This window comes from Felis catus, chromosome B3 (assembly GCF_018350175.1).
Source record: "Felis catus isolate Fca126 chromosome B3, F.catus_Fca126_mat1.0, whole genome shotgun sequence".
Lineage (NCBI taxonomy): Eukaryota > Metazoa > Chordata > Mammalia > Carnivora > Felidae > Felis > Felis catus.
The window spans coordinates 69,700,371-69,722,740 of record NC_058373.1 but is presented as its reverse complement, the minus strand read 5'-3'; the positions used below and the strand labels follow the sequence as shown (position 1 = coordinate 69,722,740).

At 35.9% G+C, this 22,370-nt stretch overlaps 1 protein-coding gene across 1 annotated transcript; it reads right to left on the bottom strand.

The window, feature by feature from the left end:
• Positions 1 to 9,056: 9,056 nt before the first annotated feature.
• LOC101091202 (olfactory receptor 4F3/4F16/4F29-like) lies at positions 9,057 to 11,280 on the bottom strand. Its single transcript, XM_011283341.4, has one exon. The coding sequence runs from the start codon at positions 11,265 to 11,267 to the stop codon at positions 10,287 to 10,289; it is 981 nt and encodes a 326-aa protein (XP_011281643.4). The 5' UTR covers positions 11,268 to 11,280; the 3' UTR covers positions 9,057 to 10,286.
• Positions 11,281 to 22,370: the final 11,090 nt, after the last annotated feature.

The window sequence follows — 22,370 nt, the reverse complement described above, 5'->3', positions numbered from 1 at the left end:
TCCAACAAACATGTGAATATACACTGTCTTATATTTATATTAAAATCAACTCTGCTGGGGCGCCTGGGTGGCGCAGTCGGTTAAGCGTCCGACTTCAGCCAGGTCACGATCTCGCGGTCCGTGAGTTCAAGCCCCGTGTCAGGCTCTGGGCTGATGGCTCGGAGCCTGGAGCCTGTTTCCGATTCTGTGTCTCCCTCTCTCTCTGCCCCTCCCCCATTCATGCTCTGTCTCTCTCTGTCCCAAAAATAAATAAAGAACGTTGAAAAAAAATTAAAAAAAAAAAAATAAAATCAACTCTGCTAAAGAACCCTGATACTTAAAACAGGAACCTTCATAGAAATTCCCAGGATAGTGTGTGTGTGTGTGTGTGTGTGTGTGTGTGTGTGTGTGTGTGTGTTAATTATTTGTAAATTCATTCTTCTGCTCTATAATCAAAAGCTACATATCCATAACACAAACCGTTTATCTGTAGATTCTATTACATGATCTACAACTTCACATTAAAAATGATACTTTTAAGTCAGAAAAACTATACTACAAGCGCCTGGGTAGCTCAGTCAGTTAAGTGTCTGACTTCCACTCAGGTCATAATCTCGCGGTTGGTGAGTTCAAGCCATGTGTCGGGCTCTGTGCGGACAGCTCAGAGCCTGGAGCCTGCTTCGGATTCTGTGTCTCCTTCTCTCTCTGTTCCTCCCCCCACCTTTCTCTCTCTCTCTGTCTCTCTCTCTCTCTCTCTCACTGTATCAAAAATAAATAAATGTTAAAAAAAATTTTGATATTTGTAATTGTACAAGATGGGGGAGAATGTTCATCAATAGAAGAGTAGCTAAATAAATTGTGGAACATCCATAAAACAGAATATTATGAAGCCACAAGAAAAGACTGGGGACATTCTACCTGTGGGGATATAAAATGCCTTCAAACAGCAAGGTGCAAGATAGTGGGTTTAGTAGGAAACCGTTAATGTTCAAACCAAGGAAGAGGGGATGAGAGATAATATCTTATATTAGTACTTACAAGTGAATACAAAAGAAAAAGGTGAATTTTCTTAACTCTAGCAAGAGGAAGTAGCTATCTGAATAACCTTATCTAATTTTTGGATATAAATTTCCTATTCAAGAATTTTTATTTAAAAAATAAGAAGAGGGGCACCTGGGTGGCTCAGTCGGGCATCCAACTTCAGCTTGAGTCATGATCTCGGGGTTCGTGAGTTTGAGCCCCCTATTAGGCTCTGTGCTGACAGCTCAGAGCCTGGTGCCTGCTTCAGATTCTGTGTCTCCCTCTCTCTCTGCCCCTCTCCCACTCATGCTGTCTGTCTCTCTCTCAAAAATAAACATTAAATTTTTTAATTTGCTTTAAAAAACAAAGTTTATTTTATTAAATCATTCCCTCTAACCAGCTCTAGAGGCATTACTATTTGATTTTCACATTTCCTCTAAACCTCTAATAGATAGTAGAGGCTGGGAGGAGACCAGAAAAGTCTGTGAGATTTAAGACTAATTTTAAAGCAGGAAACACTTAGACCAAAAAATATATATATATCTAAAATGAAAGAATTAAAATAAAAACACAAGAATGTCAATTTTCCCAAAGTAAATCCCTAAATATAATGTGATCTCAATACAGTTATCATCAAGACTTTTTTCAGGAGCTAGATAAATTATCAATTTCATTTGAAAGACCAAATGAACAAGGATAGTTAGGTAATCTTGAAAGGAGAAATCATGGGAAGGAGGAGGAGGAAGAACTCTCTAACAGATATTAAAATATATTAAAAGCCTTTGTAAATAAAAACTGTAGGAATAAACAGATAGATTAATGGGACCAAATAGAAAATACGGACATCCCCAACTGCAAATTGGAAATTCAGTATTCAATAAAGATGGCCTCTCAAATCAATGGAAAATATATGGACTTTTGTTTCAAGTTTTTATTTAAATTCTAGTTGGTTAACATATAGTGTAATATTGGTTTCAGGTGTAAAATTTAGTGACTCATCACTTACATATAACAACCAGTACTCATCACAACTGCCTTCCTTAATATTCATCACCCATTTAGCTCATCTCCTGCCCACCTCCTCTCCAGCAATCCTCAATTTGTTCCCTATAGTTAATAGTCTCTTATAGTTTGCCTCCCTATCTTTTTTTCTTCTTTCTTCTTTTGTGTTCACCTGTTGTTTCCTAAATTCCACACTGACTTATTTCCTGACTGACTTATTTCACTTAACATAATACACTTTAACTTCATCCACATCATTTCAAATAGAAAGATTTCATTCTTTTTGATTGCTGAGTAATATTCCATTACACACACACACACACACACACACACACACACACACACACACACCACATATTCTTTATCCATTCACCAGTCGATGAACATTTGGGCTCTTTCCAACTATTGTTGATAATGCTGCTATAAACATCAAGGTGCATATACCCCCTTTGAATCAGTATTTTTGTATCCTTTGGCTAACTACCTCGTAGTGCATTTGCTGAATAGTAGGGAACTTCTATTTTTAACTTTTTGAGGAACTTCCATACTGTTTTCTGGAGTGGCTGCACCAGTTTGTATTCCCACCAGCAGTGTAAGAGGGTTCCCCTTTCTCTGCCTTCTCACCAATATCTGTTGTTTCCTGTGTTGTTAATTTTAGCCATTTGGACAGGTGTGAGGTGATATCTCATGGTTTTGATTTGTATTTCCCTGATGATGAATGATGTTGAGCATCTTTTCATGTGTTTGTTAGCCATCTGGATGTCTTCTTTGGAAATGCATCTATTCGTGTCTTCTGCCCATTTCTTCACTGGATTATTGGGGCTTTGGGTGTTGAGTTTGATAAGTTCTTTATAGATTTTGTTTACTAACCCTTTATCAGATATGTCATTTGCAAATATCTTCTCCCATTCTGTAGGTTGCCTTTTCACTTTGTTGTTTCCTTCACCATGCAGAAGCTTTTTATCTTGATGAAGTCCCAATAGTTCATTTTTGCTTTTGTATCTTTTGCCTAAGGAGACAGATCCAGAAAAATATTTCTAAGATTGATGTCCAAGAGATTATTACCAATTTTTTAGGACTTTAATAGTTTCAGATCTCACATTTAGGGCTTTAATCCATTTTGTACATTTGGGTACAATGTAAAATGGTCCAGTTTCATTCTTTTGTGTGTAGCTGTCCAGTTTTTCCCGCACCATTTATTCAAAAGACTGTCTTTGCGCCATTCTATATTTTTTTCCTCCTTTGTCATAGATTATTTGACCATATAATGTATGAGTTTATTCTTGGGCTTTCAATTTTGTTCCATTGATCTATATGTCTATGTTTGTTCCAGCACCATACTGTTTTGATTACTACAGCTTTGTAGTGTATCTTGAAATCTGGAATTGTGATACCTCCGGCTTTGTTCCTCTTTCTCAGGATTGTTTTGACTATTCAGGATCTTTTGTGGTTTCATACAAATTTTAGGAATTTTTTGTTCTACTCCTGAGAAGAGTACTATTGATATTTTGATAGAGATTTCATTGAATTTGTAGATTGTTTTGGGTAGTATGGCCATTTCAACATTAATTTTTCCAATACATGAGCATGGCATATTTTTCCATTAGTTTGTATCATCTCTGATCTCTTTCATCAGTGTCTTATAAGTTTCCAGAATACAGGTCTTTTACCTCTTTGGCTAAATTTATTCTTAGGTATTTTAGCCTTTCTGATGCAATTGTAAATGGGATTTTTTTCTTAATTTCCCTTTCTACTATTTCATTAGTAGTGCCTAGAAATGCAACAGGATTTTGTATATTGATTCTGAAAAATAAAAAAAATAGACCTGAAATGAAACTTTCACTAAGTGGAATGGACAGCAGATTAAATATTTAAAAAGATATTATCAGTGAACTTAGTGACATAGCAATGAAATTATCCAAATGGAGCACAGAGCATAAAATAAGTGAAAAAGAAAATTCAGAGCATCAGGAACCTGTGAGGCTATATCAAGGAGCCTAACATACATGTAGTTGGATGCCTAGAGGGAAAGTAAGGGAATGGGACAGAAAAAGTAATGCTTGAAATTTTTCTACGTTTTGTACAAACTATAATCAAACCTAAGTTTACCTAACTCCAAGCAGGATAAAAATAAAGAAAATTCAGCCCAAACAGAGCATAATAAAATTGCTGATAACCAGTGATAAAGAAAAAAATTTTGAAGACCCAAAGAAAAATTCACATCACATACAGAAAACAAAGAATTAAAGCAGATTTCTAATGAGAAACTATGTAAGCCAGAAGACAATGGAGAGACATCTTAAAAGTACAATAAAGAAAGACAAATATGACAAATAAAAATATTTACACAACAAAAATGTCTTTCAAAACTGAAGTCAAAATAAAGACATGTTCAGACAAAGCTGAGAGGATTAAAATTTTAAAACAAAAAATAATAATGAGCTACAATGATTATAGCATATGTAGGTATAAAATGTATGGCAACAGTACAAGGGATGACTGTTGTAAAGTTATTACACTATATGAGAAGTGGTCTAATATTATTTGAAGTGTGAGTATTATGAGCTAAAGAGGTTTATTGTAAATCCTAAAGCAAACACTATAAATAATGATATATAGCTAATAAGACAATAGTGAAGGGATGGAATCCTTAATTAAAATTGAAACTTGAACATTAAAATTGAAAACTCAATTTCATACTAATTGTTTTAATAATAAAGGACTTAATTCCTTAGGAACATAATAATACTAAATGTGTATGCACTGAACACAGACTCAAAATACATGAACCAAAACCAAAAGCCAAAGGATAAATAGGTGAATCCAAAATTATACTTAAAAATTATAATGCTAGAACAAGTAGATGAAAAATCGGGAAATATATAGAAGACCTGAAGAACACTATTAATCTAATTGATATTGATAGAGTATTCCACCAATAACAGCAGAACGTACATTCTTTGAATGAAATATCATAAAAAATAAACCATATCCTGGACTGTAAACTGTGTCTAAATAATGTCAGATGACTGAGATCCATGCAAAGCGTGTTCTTTGATAACAATGAAAATATGTAAGAAATTAATAACAGAAAAATATCTGTAAAATCTCCAATGTGTTTACAATAAGGAACCTACTTTTAAATGTGGGGCACCTGGGCGGCTCAGTCAGTTAAGCGTCCGACTTAGGCTCAAGTCATGATCTCACAGTTTGTGGGTATGAGCCCCGCATCCAGGTCTGTGCTGACAGCTCAGAGCCTGGAGCCTGCTTTGGATTCTGTGTCTCCCTCTTCCCCTCTCGCTCACTGCCCCTTCCCTGCTCGTGCTCTGTCTATCAAAAGTAAATAAACATTTTTAAAAAAAGTTTTTTTAAAAAGAAAGAAATGTGCAAAAGACGCAAATAGACACGTTTCCAAAGAAGACATCCAGATGGCCAACAGACACGTGAAAAGATGCTCAACATCACTCATCATCAGGAAAATACAAATCATAACTACAGTGAGATATCACCTTACATCTATCCAAATGGCTAAAATTATCAACACAGGAAACAACAGATGTTGGCAAAAAGTCAGAGAAAGGGGAACCCTCTTATACTGCTGATGCGAATGCAAACTGGAGCAGCCACTCTAGAAAACAGTATGGAGTTTCCCCAAAAAGTTAAAAATAGAAATAGCCTATTATTCAGCAATTGCACTACTAGGTGGTTACCCAAAGGATACAAAAATACTATTCAAAGGGGCACATGTACCTTGATGTTTATAGCAGCATTTTCAACACTAGCCAAATTATGGAAAGAGCCCAAATGTCTATCAACTGATATATACAGGGGAATATTATTCAGCCATTAAAAAAAATGAAATTTTGCCATTTGCAATGATGTGGATGGAGCTAGAGAGTATTATGCTAAGCAAAATAAGCCAGTTAGACAAGATAAATATCATAGGGTTTCACTCAGATGTGGAATTTAAGAAACAAAACAAATGAGCAAAGGGGAAAAAGAAAGGTAAACCAAAAAACAGACTCTTAATGTTTATTTACTTTGAGAGAGTGTGCACGCATGCATAGGGGAGGTGCAGAGAGGTGGGAAAAGAGAGAATCCCAAGCAGGCCCACACTCAGCACAGAGCCTAATGTGGGGCTCAATCTCACAATCGTGAGATCATGACCTGAGCCGAAATCAGGAATCAGACACTTAACCAACTGAGCCATGAAGCCGTTCCAAACAGACTCATAACTATAGAGAACAAACTGAGGGTTACTGGAGGGGAGGATTACTGGGGACATGAGTGGGAGAATGGGTTACATGGTTGATGGGTATTAAGGAGGGCACTTTTGATGAGCACTGAGTGTTGTATGTAAGTAATGAATCACTTACTTCTACACCAGAAACTAGTATTGCACTGTATGTTAACTAGCTAGAATTTAAATTAAACCTTAAAAAGAAGATGAACAAACTGTGGCTCAAAATAGATATCTCAAGGAATTTGTGATGCAGATCAAGCCTTGCTTACTTACAGGGAAATTTATAGCACTAAATATTTATATTGGAAAAAGAAAAAGTTCTTGAAAAAATCATTGAATCATTTAAGCGTCATGAATTATTTAAGTAATTGAAATTACCAATGTCAAGAATGAAAATTACCAATCTCAACATCACTGAAGATCCTACAGGCTTTAGAAGAATAGGGAATATTATGGACAACTCTATGCCAGGGAACTCAACCATTTAGATGAAATAGACAAAATGTTTGAAAGAGAAAGACAAACCAAGAAACAGACTCTTAACTACAGATAACAAAAAGATGGTTACGGGGGGGGGGGGGGTTGGAATGGGTGAAATAGTTGATGAGGATTAAAGGATACACACAGTAATATATAAAATTATTGACTCACTATATTGTACACCTGAAACTAATTTAACTCTGTATGTTAACTATACTGGAATTAAAATTAAAAATTTAATATAAAAAGTATCTGAGGGGCAGACACCTGGGTGGCTCAGTCAGTTGGGCATCTGACTCTCGATCTCGGGTCATGGTCCCATGGTTTGTGAGTTCAAGCCTCTCTTGGGGCTCTGTGCTGACAGTGAGGAACCTGCCTAAGATTCTCTCTTTCCCTCTCTCTCTGCTGCTTCCCCACTTACATTGTTCATTCTCTCTCTCAAAATAAATAAACTTAAAAAAAGTTTGAGGGGCGCCTGGGTGGCTCGGTCAGTTAAGCGTCCGACTTTGGCTCAGGTCATGATCTCAGGGTCCGTGGGTTCAAGCCCCGCGTCAGGCTCTGTGCTGACCGCTCAGAGCCTGGAGCCTGTTTCAGATTCTGTGTCTCCCTCTCTCTCTGACCGTCCCCCGTTCATGCTCTGTCTCTCTCTGTCTCAAAAATAAATAAACGTTAAAAAAAAATTAAAAAAAAAAAAGTTTGAAAGATTCAAAACTACCAAGTCTCACTCAAGAAGAAATAATCTGAGTGACCTTCTATTTACTAAAAAACTTGAATTTGTAGTAAAGAAAAAAGAAACTCCCACAAAAAAGAATCAAGGCCCCAATGGCAACACTATTAAACTCCACCAAGTACTTAATGAAGAAATAATGCCATAAATTTGCTGCACAGATTTCTCAGAAAATGAAAAAGGAAACATGTCCCAATCCATTTTATAGAGCTAGCATTACTTTGACACCAAAACCAAAAACATTTTTTTAAAAGGACAGACTCCCATGAACACAGAGGCAGAATTATTAATAAAATACTAGCAGAGCAAATACAAAAGTATATCAAAGCAAATACATCATGATCAAATGGTTTTATTCCCAAATCAAAGATGATTCAATAATCAGTGTCATTCACTTTATCAAAACTAGAAAAGAAAAATCATTTTTATCCTCACAATAGATGCAGAAAAATAATTTGACCGAATGCAACACATTTTCTTAACAAAAACTCAGCAAACCAGGTGGCCTAAATTGTAAAGAGGTATAACGCTATTGAGCTTGAGACTTATTAATAAAGGAAATTTTGCATATATATTTATTTAAATGAAAATGAAAACATTTAATTCAGTGTCTAAATCTTTAAACAAAATCCTCCCCACTACCCAAGAATATGGGTACTCTTTGACCAGTAATTACATATCTAAGATCTTATTCTAAGAAAATAATAAAAAAAAGTGCACAGGGTGCCTCGATGGCTCGGTCGGTTAAGCATCTGACTTTGGCTCAGGTCGTGATCTCACAATTCATGAGTTTGAGCCCCACATCAGGCTCTGTGCGAACAGCTTAGAGCCTGGAGTCTGCTTTGGATTTTGTGTCTCCCTCTTTCTCTGCCCCTCCCCCACTCACGTTCTGTCTCTCTCCTTCAAAAATAAATAAACATTAAAAAAAAGTGCACAAAGATGTATTATAGCATGCTTTCTACTAGCAAAATGTGATGCCTAATTATATGTACATCAGAGGAAGGCTGGTTAAAAAAAATATGGTACAAACTTCTAGATATAAAATAAGTCCTGGGGATGTAATGCACAGCATGGTTACTATAGTTAATAATACTGTTTTTGCATTTTGAAAATTGCTAAGAGAATAACTAGATCTTAAAAGTTTTCATCATAAGAAAACAAATTTGTAGATATGTGTGATGATGGATGTTAAACTACCATCTTGTGGTGATCATTTTGCAATATATATAAATATTAAATCTTCATGTTGTACACAGAAACTAATAAAATGTTATATGTCAATCATACCTCAATATTTAAAAGAATAAAAAATTTCAATACATAAAAGCAGGAATTACAAAGAGTACCAATATATCTTTCCTCAAGTTTGAGAGTATCTCATCTGGCAGCTGAGATTCACTGGCAAATCTGGGCAGGGAAGAGGGTAAAGATTTGTCATAAACACTAATTTTAGGCGCACCTGGGTGGCTCAGTTGGTTGAGCGTCACACTTCAGCTCAGGTCATGATCTCACGGTTTGTGAGTTGGAGCCCCACATCAGGCTCTGTGCTGACAGCTCAGAGCCTGGCGCCTGCTTCGGATTCTGTCTCCCTCTCTCTCTGCCCTTCTCCTGCTCACACTCTGTGTCTCTCTCTCTCAGGAACAAATAAACATTAAAAAAAAAAAAGAAAGAAAAAAAAGCATCAATTTTAGCCTTGAACATGATTCTTCCCATCTTTTACAAATAATCTGTTGCTGCTGATGATCATCTTGGTGCTCATGAATAGCCGGCCAGTTTCATAACAAGTTGCCTAACCTACATGTGAATGATAATGACCTTCACTCAACACCTGCTCCTATTTATTTGCTAGCTTAAAAAAAGTAGTGAGATACTCTTTGAATAGTTATTTATACCACTTCAAAACAGCATATTTATTTTTTTAATAATTATATATATTTTATCACATGGAAATTATAATACATTTCTTCATTATAGATGATTCATTAATACATCTCATCATTTGTAGACAGCTTTATAATAAATTTTCTTTTGTAATGTCTATACTTTGAATTTGCTATTTATTTACTTATAAACTTGATACATATAACATAGAAATCTTTTGCATTTTATTTATTTATTCGTAAGCCATTGCTACCTATCCTTAGCTCCAATATATTCAATCCATTTATAATCTTTTAATATTCACATAGCTTTCTTTACCATATAAAAATTGTTTAGGAAATAATTAGGGTAAAATATAATTATGATACACACTGAGTGGTGTAGGACTCTACATCTCTGGTCTCAAAACATTTGATTAAATAATAATATTAAAGTATCCTAGGTTGTCATTCTATGATTTATCCCAAATTTTGCCTTCAAATTCCCATGAAATCTAAAAACCTCATTATTAGCTAAATCTGAGTGTGTATAGTCAAATCCAGATGTTAGAAGCCTCAAATTCTGGGAGCTACCTAGGCACCTATCTTCATTTTGTTTATTCCTCCAAGTATATAGACAAAAGAAACTCAGAGGGTATGAATATCAGTACATATGTAGATAGAAGAGACATGTCTTTGAGAATCATTACCAAAGAGGAGTATCCAACATTTGTCTTAATGGAAAATGTGCCCAGTATGTGAGATTTCATATTCTTCTATAACAAGAAAGACACTGTATTCCAAGGCTGAATTAATTCCTCCTCAATAGTTTCAGGATCCACAGGGTAAGTGTCCCTATAAAAAACTGACCAGATCAGAACAGAGTCCTGAGGACGATTTTCAAGTAGATACTGAAATTACTAGCTAAACTGAAAAGATTTATGAAAAGTTTAAAGAGATTAATTTCCAAAAATAGTCAAGATGAATCCAAATGGCTTTGATTGTTCATGAAAGAACTCTTCCTGACACTTAAAACCCTACCAAACAGTCTCTTTATTGCCACTTTCATCTCCTTGTTTCTGAATGTATAGATAATAGGATTCATAAAAGGAGTGATAAGGGCATCAAAGATGGCTAAAAATTTATCGATTGGTAAGGTAGGGAATGGCCACACATAGACAATAATGCAAGGACCAAAGAAAAAGACCACCACGGTGATGTGAGCAGAGAGAGTGGAGAGAGCCTTGGATGAACCACCTGAAGAGTATTTGCTAACTGTGACCAGAATGAAGATGTAAGACACAATCAAGATGAAGAAGGTGCCCATGGAGATGAAACCACTGTTGGCAGTGACCAGAAATTCCAGTCTATATGTGTCTGTACATGCAAGTTTGATGAACCGAGGAAAATCACAATAAAAACTATCCATTTTGTTGGGACCACAAAAGGGCAAGTTTATAACAAAAGCCAGTTGGGCCACGGAGTGGATGAGTCCAATGGTCCAGGCAACAGCCAAAAGGGAAATGCACATTCTTATGCTCATGATGGTCAGGTAGTGGAGAGGCTTACAGATAGCAATGTATCGGTCATAGGCCATAACTATGAGCAGCACCATCTCTGTACCCCCAACAGTGTGAATAAAGAACATCTGAGTAATGCACCCTGCCAACGAGATGACTTTATGTTTTCTGAAAAGGTCGTAAATCATCTTTGGGCTTGCAATGCTGGAAACACCAGTGTCAATGATGGAAAGATTTGCCAGCAAAAAGTACATGGGGGAATGTAAATGATGGTCTGAAATGATTGTGAGCACAATGAGAAGGTTTCCTAACATACTTGCTATATAAAATATAGTAAAAAACAAAAAAAGAAGAATCTGAATCTCCCAAGAACTGGTGAGTCCCAGCAACAAAAATTCAGACACCACTGAGTGATTTCCTCCATCCATCAACTTCATGTGCTAGGCTGATCCTGAAGTTACCTGAAGAGCATAAGAGGGAGAAAAACATGATTTTTAAGTTGAAAGGGAAACTAAAGATCACTTAGCCATTGTACACAGTTACATAGAGTTTACATGGTACAAGACTCACAGAGAGCCAACACCAGAATTTTTCCATGCCTAGTTCTTTGGTATCATTTAATCATGTGCCTCAAATTTAGTTTCGTCTTTAGTGTATAATGAAGAAGGGAAATGTAGGCAAGTAACCTAAGAATTTTAGGAGAAATACATCAGGAAATAGGCTTATATTTTCTAATTTCTACACTGAAATATGCCACAGAATAGAAATATGCAAAAAGGCACAGAGAACTATCTGGAGAGGTGTTCTAATTTGTTCTTTTTTTATTAAGTTTATTTATTTTGAAAGAGAGAAAGAGAGAGAGAGAGAAAGCACATGAGCAGGGAAGGGGCTAAGAGAGGGAACGAGAGAGAGAATCTCAAACAGGCTCTGTGCTGTCAATGGAGAGCCCAACACAGGGCTTGATCTCACAACTGTGAGATCATGACCTAAGCCAAAATCAAGAGTCAGACACTCAACTGGCTGAGCCACCCAGGCACTCCTCTAATTTATTCTTTTTAATGGCTGCCCAGTAGTCACAATGTGGATGGACCATAATCTATTTACTAATTTCCCAATTAATAAGCATTTACCTTGTTTCTAGTTTTTGGCCCCTACAGACAATGCTACAAATTTTTTTCTTTAATATACATCCTTGCATATTAATGCTGTGTCATAGAATCCCAGAAGTGAGATCACTGGGTCAAAGTGCACATATTTTTAATGTCAGTGGTGTTGCCCAATAGCTTTCCAAAAAAGCTGGAACAACACATATCTACAAAAATAAATGTTACCACTTTTGTAAATTGTTGCCAGAATAGTAATAGCTCACTGTTACTCTAATTTTTTTTAATATTTATTTTGAGAGAGAGAGAGAGTGAGCATGAGCAGGGGAAGGTCAAAAAGAGAGGGAGAGAGAGGGAATCCCAAGCAGGCTCCACGCTCTCAGCACAGAGCCCAAGGTGGGGCTTGAACTCACGAACTATGAGATCACGACCGAGCCAAAATCAAGAGTTGGACACTTAACCAACTGAGCCATCCAGGTAGCCCTGTTACTCTAATTTTCATTTCCCTGACAACCAATAAATTTGAACATTCTTGTAGTTTGGATCTGCTCTTTTGTGCATTGCCTATTCATGCCTTTTCCTATTTACTACTGTGCTTTTTTTTCCCCAATTTGTAAGAGATCTTTTTATATTACAGATATTAAGCATTTGTCATTTTTTTTAAGTTTTCTAAATCAATTATCTATTAATTTTATTTATGGTTTCTTTTGTTACACCCAAGTTTTCAATTCTTAGATGATTAAATACAGCTATTACTTTTTTATAGCTACTATTTTTAAGATCTCCCTTGCATCTGAAGCATACATGTACATTCTTAGATTCTCTTTCAAGACTTTGTTTTGTTTTGTTTTGTTTTCTATTGGGACCTTGCTCTATTATTTTCTATATGTTTCAAAATATAAGTCCACCTTTAATTTCTTCCAGGTGAATAGAATTGTAATGTCACTGTTTGTTAAATGACCCATTCTTTCCTCTTTGAATTTAACTACCATTTTTGCATTATGCTAAATTCTCAGATTTTAGGATATGTTTCTGAATTCTTTATTCTGATATATTTGTCTATTTCTGTAGAAATATCAGGGTATTTCAAAGCAGTAGCTTTATACTATGTCACTATTTCTGATAAAGCAAGTCCTCCTTCACTGTCCTTATTTTTCATATTTTTTTTTTGGCTATTGATGAGCATATATGATAGCATATAAATTCATTTTATCCAATCTCCCCAAGAATTCCATTGAACTTCCGATTTGAATTTCAGTAAATTTATATATTAACTTTGAATGAAGTAGCATGGTTATGATGGTGTCTTCCACTCAAGAACATTGTACATCCATCTATTTGTTCAAACCTTGTTTTATGTCCTTCAACAAGATTTTGTCATTTTTTATATATGTTCTATGATTTCTTTGTTAAAGTTATTCCTACGTATTTTATAGCTTTTTTCTTGGCATTATGAATGAAATATTTTTCTCACTTCCATTTCTAGATTCGTTTTGTTAGAATGGACAAAGTTACTTCTTTTTATCTGTTGCATGTAGGCAACTTAATTATTACTGGGTAAGTAGTTTTTTACTGAAATATCTTGGGTTTTCTAGGTTGCCAATAATGTCATCAGCAAAAAAAGACAACTTTTTCATATTTGATTTTTGCTGGTTTGGTTAAGATAGTATTCATCAGCCCCTTATTAACATGAAAGTCCTACTGTACTTCCCTATTTTTTTCCTATTTATTGTCCCTTATCCAGTGATACATTTCTCTATTCTTTTTTTTTTAAGTTTATTTATTCAAAGAGAGAGAGAGAGAGCACAACCAGGGGAATGGCAGAGAAAGAGAGAGAGAGAGAGAGAGAGAGAGAGAGAGAGATAATGAATCCTAAGCAGACTCCACACTGTCAGCACGGAACCCAGGGCTCCAACTCACCAACCACAAGATCATGACCTGAGCTGAAACCAAGAGTTGGACACTTGACCAACTGAGCCACCCAGGCACCCCACATTTCTCTATTCTTATTAAAATTTTTTTTTCTAATGTTTATTTATTTTTGAGAAGGAGACATAAAGAGAGTGTGAGTGGGGGAGGGGCAGAAAGGGGGAGACACAATCTGAAGCAGGCTCCAGGCTCTAAGCTGTCAGCACAGAGTCCAACACGGGACTCAAACCCACACACCGTGAGATCATGACCTGAGCTGAAGTCAGATGCTTAACCAACTGAGCCACTCAGGTGCCCCTCTATTCTTATGTTAAAATAAGATGCCAATTATTTTCCCTACCAATGTGTTCTTTTTCCTCCCTGCCTTCCCTTATCACCAATTAAGATAAAACCTCAAAAGTACTTTTCTCCCCATCATCTCACTTCCTCACCTCCCACCCCCATTTAAATTAAATCAGCTCCTTTTTCTTTCTGGAACTTCTAATTGTTTTATATAGTATGCTTCCTGAGTCTATCCTCCCTGTTTTGTTTCCTTTTCCTTTCCATCTCATTATCTTTATCCTATGTGCTTCAAGATATCCATTGCACCTAACCTTCTTGCCTCAAATTCAGATTTCAAGAATAATCATCCTTTGTTTAAATTCATCTGAATTGTTCGGTTCTAAAGGGTTTTGTTTATATTGCTCATGAATCCCTTTGCATGCTAATATAACTTTTCATTGAAATTAGCATCTGCTTCTTCCAGAAGTCTTGTGTCCCAACTTCAGCCTAATAGCACTTATACTTAATATGTATACTTAATACTTAACAAATTCTAATACCTGAGATGAAATTTCAGAAATCATCTATATCAGTCTATCTGATTTTAAGATTTATTCAATATATTCAGTCTAGTCTGATACTGGCTTTACTTCTCTAATCTCTCAGGGATGTAAATGCCACCTAATACTAGTGTTAGAATCCTTGTTAAGTGTTGTTGGAATAACAACTTGACAATAGAAAAGTGCCTAAAAAATCTGTGAAATAAATAAATACCATTGCATTGGGGTTTGAAGTAAACTATAGCTCTTAATTACAATATTCTTATGTATTACTTTATGATAAAGTGATAAAGAACAGCCAACTTGAGAGTTTGATTTTTCTTAAGGCTCCAAACTAGGAATTAATCTCATCCCAAATATTTTCTGTCACAGCGATGGGTGATCTTGAAGACAAGTGAAATTTTCTCTACAAGATAACACATTTAAAATACACATTTAAAATAGAAATCCAATCCTATTAATCTTTCCAAATTTGTATATTATGTAGTTTATTTAAATGGGTTCATTCATTTTCTTTCTATGTTTATTGTTCTGGAGGGATAGATGTAAAATGTTGGTTAAAAGTAAAGAATCACAAACCATACTCCTGGGGTTTAAACTTGCCTTAACCACTTGCCCTACCACTAACCCTTGAAATAGGGCTTCAACTAGCTCCATTTTGACCTCAAACTTTCTAATTAAGTTCTTCCGTCTTATCTCTTAACTCAGGCAAAAGACCCTGAAAGCAACCAAAACTACCTCCTCAAGCAACAGAGACAGCCCTCAGCTAGCATGACCCCTTGTGATTGACCCCAAGACAATGATCGACCTGACCTTTACTGCCTTCTGCATGTACCCACCCACCTTTGTCCCACACTTCCCTTATAAAACCTGGGAGTATTTTCAGCACTATGGAGACAGTCTTTGAGACACTAGTCTTCTGTCTTCCTTGTGTTGGTCTGCTGAAATAAATCCCTTTCTGGTTTCACCATCATCTCTCTGCCTTTAAATTTTGTCAGCAGTGAGTGGCCGAATCTGGTCTGAATGGACCTCTGGAGCCAGACACTCTTGCATCCCAGTGCCCCAGTTAATACCCTGACCTCAGACAAGTTACTTAATCTTATTGTATCTAAATTTACTCATCTGTTAAATTGAAATAATAATAGTCTGGCCTCAAAAATTGCTATAAATAAAGAGCCTAGAACGGTATTGGACACATAGCAAGAATTCAATAACTATTAGCTATAATGATGTTATTGTAAACAATCCTTAGTTCACTAAGCTCTCCTGGTGGTCCTAATCTTCAGACTCCTGTTTTTGTCATTCCCTCATTTTTTGTCCTTTGTTCACTATATATGTTATTTAAGATCTTGCCTTGTTCTCCTCCTAAGGGGCTTGTTTTGTATTATAATTATACCTTCCCCAAAAGCTTGACCACTGTGGGAAAGGCAATATGTATGAAAGGGTCTAATAATTTCATTAGCATACAAATGCCAGTTGAATCTGAATAGGTCTATCACTCATTCCCTAATTCTATCCTAAATAATATAGTCATATTTCCCATAGTCTACTAAACACTATCACCTAGATGCTTATATATCAGTCTTCTGCATGTAGAATTTCACATGACTGCAATAAAGCTAATAATCATCTCTCTTCTCCCCATACAGCTTTTCTTTCAGATCTAGTATAGCCTTACAGGCATCTTATCTACCTGTTCTTCTCAAATCCTCCACTTGTTTTCACTAATCATTACTGAAAATCTACCATACAGGACAAGTGATCTCTCCCTATGTAACCTGAATATGGTACTCTTGCTAAGTAGCACTCTGATTATATAACTAGTACCACCACAAAACTTTCAGTGGTTCTCATTGCCTCTGAAAGTACAAATTCCTAATTTAGAATGTGCTGCTATACTTTGGCTCCATACCATCTTTCCAAGATCATCTCCCTCTATGCTTCTATTTTCAAGAAATATTTATTCCGCCTTAATATTATCTGCTCTATGGCCTATAGATGACTTCCTCTTTAACTCCCTGCATTCTGGCAGCTGTCCCCTTGACCTTTATACTGGTCTCACTGATGTGGAGCCAGAAAGCAAATGGTCAAGGAAGAATTCTTGAGATATCTTTGGTGCAAAAAGGTGCTTTTATTACAGCACAAGGATAGGACCCACGGGCAGAAAGAGCTTCACTGGGATTGTGACAAGTAACTGATTATATACTTTTCAGTAAGTGGAGGTTAGAGATAACGTAAGTCTCTCAGGAATTTATGTATGCTGAAACAGAGTCTCCAAAACCTTAGAGGACTAGCTATTATCCAGATAAGCTTATTCTTTATTGTTTTAGTAAAGCATTAATCATAAGATCTTTTAGATGTGTCTGAGTGGATCACATGTGGAAAGATGATTGTTATCGTATCCTGGAGGTTTGTGGTTATCAGAGTGAAGTTACATTAACCAGAGCAAAGCTACCCTGGTCAAACGTTAAAGAAAATCCTTGGGAGAGTTGCAGGAGTGTTACACCCTATATGTCTCAGGGATTTATCAGTGGGCTGCAAGTTGTAAGGAGACTTCATTTTAGCTACAATTCTCTTGCCTTTGTCCCCCGCCTCCCATCATCATGAAGATCACTAAATACCTCACAATAGCTAAATCTTCATCCTTATGATCTCACTGCATCATTTCATACTGTTCACCATTGCCTACTTTCTGAGAAATAAATAGTGAGATGTACAGAGACTTTGCCTTTTTTTCCCTGTTAGTAATGTCTTTTCTATAGGCTGGACCTAACAATAAGATAATTCCTCAAGCAAAAATTTTAACTAGAATCATTAACATAGGGAACGACTTAAATTCTTATGGATTTACATCCCATTAGGTTGTACACCTGAAATTAATATAGTGTTATATGTCAATTATACTTTAATTTTTAAAAAAGACAAAAAAGATTAGCCAAAAGAGGAATATTTAGACAAAGGAGAGAAAAGAACTGGAGGTAGTAGATGAGGAACAGGGCAAACATTACTGGAGCATTCAATTGTCACTTCAAAGGGGAAAAATGGGTTAATTTTTTTTTTTCCACCTGGTTTATAGTTGAAGTGAAAGATTAAAAGTTATTCCCAGTATATGGGCCAGAGACACTTCTGTTCATGGAACATACAAAAAGATTCAGAAGGGAAAAGTAAGTGATCCAAGAATGTAAACAGTAGAATCTCTGATACTAATGCAATATTGTTTCAAAGGATTCACTTCTAGAAAGTTAGGAAGATCATCTTATTTAATTTTCCCCTTCTGTGAGCATTCTTATGGAGACACAATTGAAAAAAGAGAATTCTAACTAGAGTCATTAACATATTAAAGGACTTGAATGTCATAGCTTAGAGGCCAAAGGACAGAACATGCCTACATACACAGTACACAACTTAACTTTAAATATATGCAAATATCTAAATTCTAAAATCCACTTTGGGCATCCTTTTGAGTGTTTCCTAAATGGTTTCTTCCCTCCTCTTCAAACCCTCAGATATAAATTACTTCTTAGGATGATTACTTAAGAGCAATTACTTTTGCTGAATCCTTAGTATAGATGGAAACTATTAGTGCCCACCAGATGTTGATCTTTTTTATACGTGTAAAAATGCCAAAGGGGCCATCAATTATATCTACTGATCAATGAGTCAGCCATATAATTTTTTTAACTCTTACACCTCTTCTTAATCTTATGATATCCAGAATGAATACTTTAAATTTTTTTTGAATGTAGTTGACACACAGTGTTACATAAATACTTTTTATTATTAATGGTGTCTTTTTTCTCAACTCTCTTTAACATATTAGTTCTCTGAGGCTCTTCATGCTCTATACATTTCCTTAATGTGCTAATGAATCTTGGTTATAAAACATTGGAGTCTATCTATAAATATAGTACATTTTCCCCGAAATCTTACAAGTGAAACTTCCGTTAATTCTGATTTCATATTGGCTTTAGAAAGCATTAATAGTATATATTATATTAATATTATATATAATAACTGTATTACATCCTCTGGAAATAAAGATGCTGTGTGTTAGAATATCGTTAGTCCTCATGATTAACCGTATGAGTTATAAACTCATATGAATTGAGAATGTTCCTATTCTCTCACAAAATTACGACTAAGACAATTTCTGTCTTACCATGAACGCTGCTCTTTTTAACCTTGTTTCATTAATCATTTCCTACAGGATATGAATACCAAAATTTGTAACATCAATTTGGTTATTTCTAAAAGTTTATAGCCTCTAAAAACCTTTCACGGGGCACCTGGGTGGCTCAGTCGGTTGAGCATCCAACTCCAGCTCAGGTCATGATCTCACAGTTTGTGAGTTGGAGCCCCACGTTATGCTCTCTGCTGTCAGCATGGAGCCCACTTCAGATTCTTGGTCTCCCTCTCTCTCTGTCCCTCCCCTACTCTCTCTCTCAAAACTGAATAAACATTTTTTTAAAAGATAAAAGATAAAAACCTTTCATGTCTTTTGTTGTAAAATAGGAAAGAGTCTAAGAAAGAGAATATTATCCTTATTTCATAGATGAGAAAATAAGAACTCAAAGAGATTAAATGGGTTGCCTAATTTTGCACAGCTAAGTGTCAAATTCAAGCCCAATTCTTGGAATTGTTGTAAGGATGCAAATGAATACAAGAAGTACTTGAAGAAAATGCCAACATTTTAACAGTTGCTATCTTCCTATGAAGAGGCTGTGAGTGACTTTTTTCTTTATACTTTCATAAATTTTCTATTTTGCACATCTATTTTTCTCCTTTTTTAATATTAATTTAAAAAAATAAGTTGACTCCAGAGTCCAGGATTTCTTCAGTACACTACCCTGTAAGTCACAGACAAACTATAGATACGAATAACTTCAAGGGCATGAGGAAGTAGCTTCTACTACCAAAGTACTTGATAGAAGTTCATAGAAGGCAGTGTGGGTCTTTAGTGCCTATCTCCTCATCTCCAGATCTTCTGCTATCTATTGTCATACTGCCTTCTACACCTGCTCAGTTCTGTAGTACCCTCATGCTGTCTTCTGGCTGTCCAAGATCTTCACTATGTCATTCTCACCCATATCTGGTCTCTTCTGAGTTCCTAGCCTCCAGTGTTATCCTTTCCAGACCCTTTTCAATTGTACCATTTACATGCTGAGCCACATCTACATAAGGTGTTAGAAGGAAATCAAGTTTCCTGGATGTATATAAATTTAACTCTCATAATATTTTCATTTTAGTTATACATGTCCCTAACTGTGCTGAGCTTCCTGACTATTCCAGGCTACTCCAACTCTTCCACTCTCAACCTGCCCTCCTTGCACACCAGAAAGAGTCATCAACAACTTGGCATTCAACTCCTAAAACGTTGCCTATACCTGATTTTAGCTCCCTATGGTGAAGTTTTCACATGGGAATTGTAGTTTACTGCATTCCACTGTCTGCTTCATCTATGTTGAGTAACACACACACACACACACACACACACACACACACACACAGATTAATCTTCTCTCAGCCCTAGAAGTGGCTCACACTCGATGCTGAAAATGTCATTAATCTTATTTGCAAAAAAAGTTAGTGAGAACCAGACTCTCTCTTACCTATTTTTCTCAAATAGTAGATCAATTCCCTCCAAATTTTGTGATAAGACAGAAAGCTTCCATTATGTAAGAACTATAATTTCTAAAAGAGAAATATAAGAATTAGTTTAATGGAGGCTGAGAACCAAACGACAGAAGTTGGGAGTTTATAAAACATAGAATCTGAAAATATCACTTAGGAAATTATCTAGGATAAAAAAAGCTAAAAGAAAATGCAGAATGGAATAGAAAAGAATAAGAAAAAAGATGAAAATATACTGTTTCCTCCTCTCGGAACATCCTCTTCTAGTCAAAATCCCACCCTTGATTCATGATCCAACTTATTACCCTCCAAATACCCTCAGCAATACCTTTCCCAATACCCTTAGCAAGAGCCATAGCTCATTCATCTTGATACTCCTCCCCATGCCTTGCCCAGAATACATGTATGACAAATATGTGGAATAACAATTAAACTATGTATTAAGTTAAGAGAGGAAATAATTACTGAGCAATCAGTGAACAGAGACCCAAGGATAGGTTGGATTAATGTTCAGTCTGCTAAACTATACATTTGTTTTACATACATTTTACAGGATAGTACCTGAAGTAGGAGCATTTTTCTAGGTTCAGGGGAGGGTAATTTCACATTCTGACTGAGACTGTAAACTTTTCAAAAACAAAGAGCTTAATATTGTTTTTCTCAAGTAAAAAATATTCTAATTAGCAACCTTGAATACTGGTGACCAAATGATGGTGTGAGTCTTGGGAATAGCCAACCTTTCCTTGATTAGATTTTCCTGGAAATTATACCTTGGATTCCACAATGATTTTCCCCCTGGGGAATTAAAAAAGGACAAAAAGAACTGAAGAAGAAAAGTAGCTTCTGGGTGCCAAATTTAGTAGTACTTTAGGTAGATGCACAGAAATGTTTTTGCTTTAAAATGAATCAATAGAGGGACACCTGTCTGGCTCAGTCAGAAGAGTGTGCAACTCTTGGTCTTGGGTTCATGAGTTCCAGGCCCACTTTGGGTGTACTGATTACATAAATAAACAAACATTTTTTAAATAGTAAAATACAGTAGGGGTGCCTGTGTGGCTCAGTCAGTTGGGCAGCCGACTTCAGCCCAGGTCATGATCTCACAGTTCATGGGTTCGAGCCCTGTGTCAGGCTCTGTGCTGTGAGCTCAGAGCCTGGAGCCTGCTTCAGATTCTGTGTCTCCCTCTCTCTCTACCCCTCCCTGCTCTCACTCTGTCTCTCTCTGTCTCAAAGGTAAATAAACATAAAAATAAAAATAAAATAAAACAGGGGCTCACAACCTATGGGTAGAGGCATATGGGCATAGCCATATATTTAACTCATTGAAACTACACTGTGTATAATGTGCCCTTCAGCTAACATCTTCTTTCATTAAAATATAAATGTTTGTAAATGTATGTGTAGAAGCATAATGGACTAGCTGTATGTTTCACTGTGTGTAAACTGTTGTTCAAGTAATGTCTTCTTTCATTAAGATATATGTGTTTTATGTACCTTTATGTCTTTAAAAATGTGTCTTGTCAATAACATATAGATGGATTTTTAAAGTCTATTTTCTCTACAAATTCTCTACATATTCTTTACAAATATGTAAAACCCAGACAATAGTTTTCGTTCATTGATTTTTTTTAACAGCTGATCATTGATAGAGTTTATGTCTATGAGGGATGAACCATTTGAATACATTGATTAATTGTGAATTTATTAAATATATTTTTAAATGTTCTTTTATTAGAGAAAGAAAGAAAGAAAGAAAGAAAGAAAGAAAGAAAGAAAGAAAGAAAGAAAGAAAGAAAGAGGAAGAAAAATAGACATTAGCAGGGGAGAGACAGAGAGAGAGGGAGACAATCCCAAGGAGGCTCCACGCTGTCAGTGCAGTGCCCAAAGCTGGGCTTGAACCCACAAACCGTGAGATATTGAGCTAAGCTGAAGTCAAGAGGAGGATGCTAAACCGACTGAGCCACCCAGGTGTCCTATTTATTAAATATTGACTATATAGGGGTGCCTGAGTGGCTCAGTTGGTTGGGCATCCAGCTTCGGCTCAGGTCATAATCTCCCA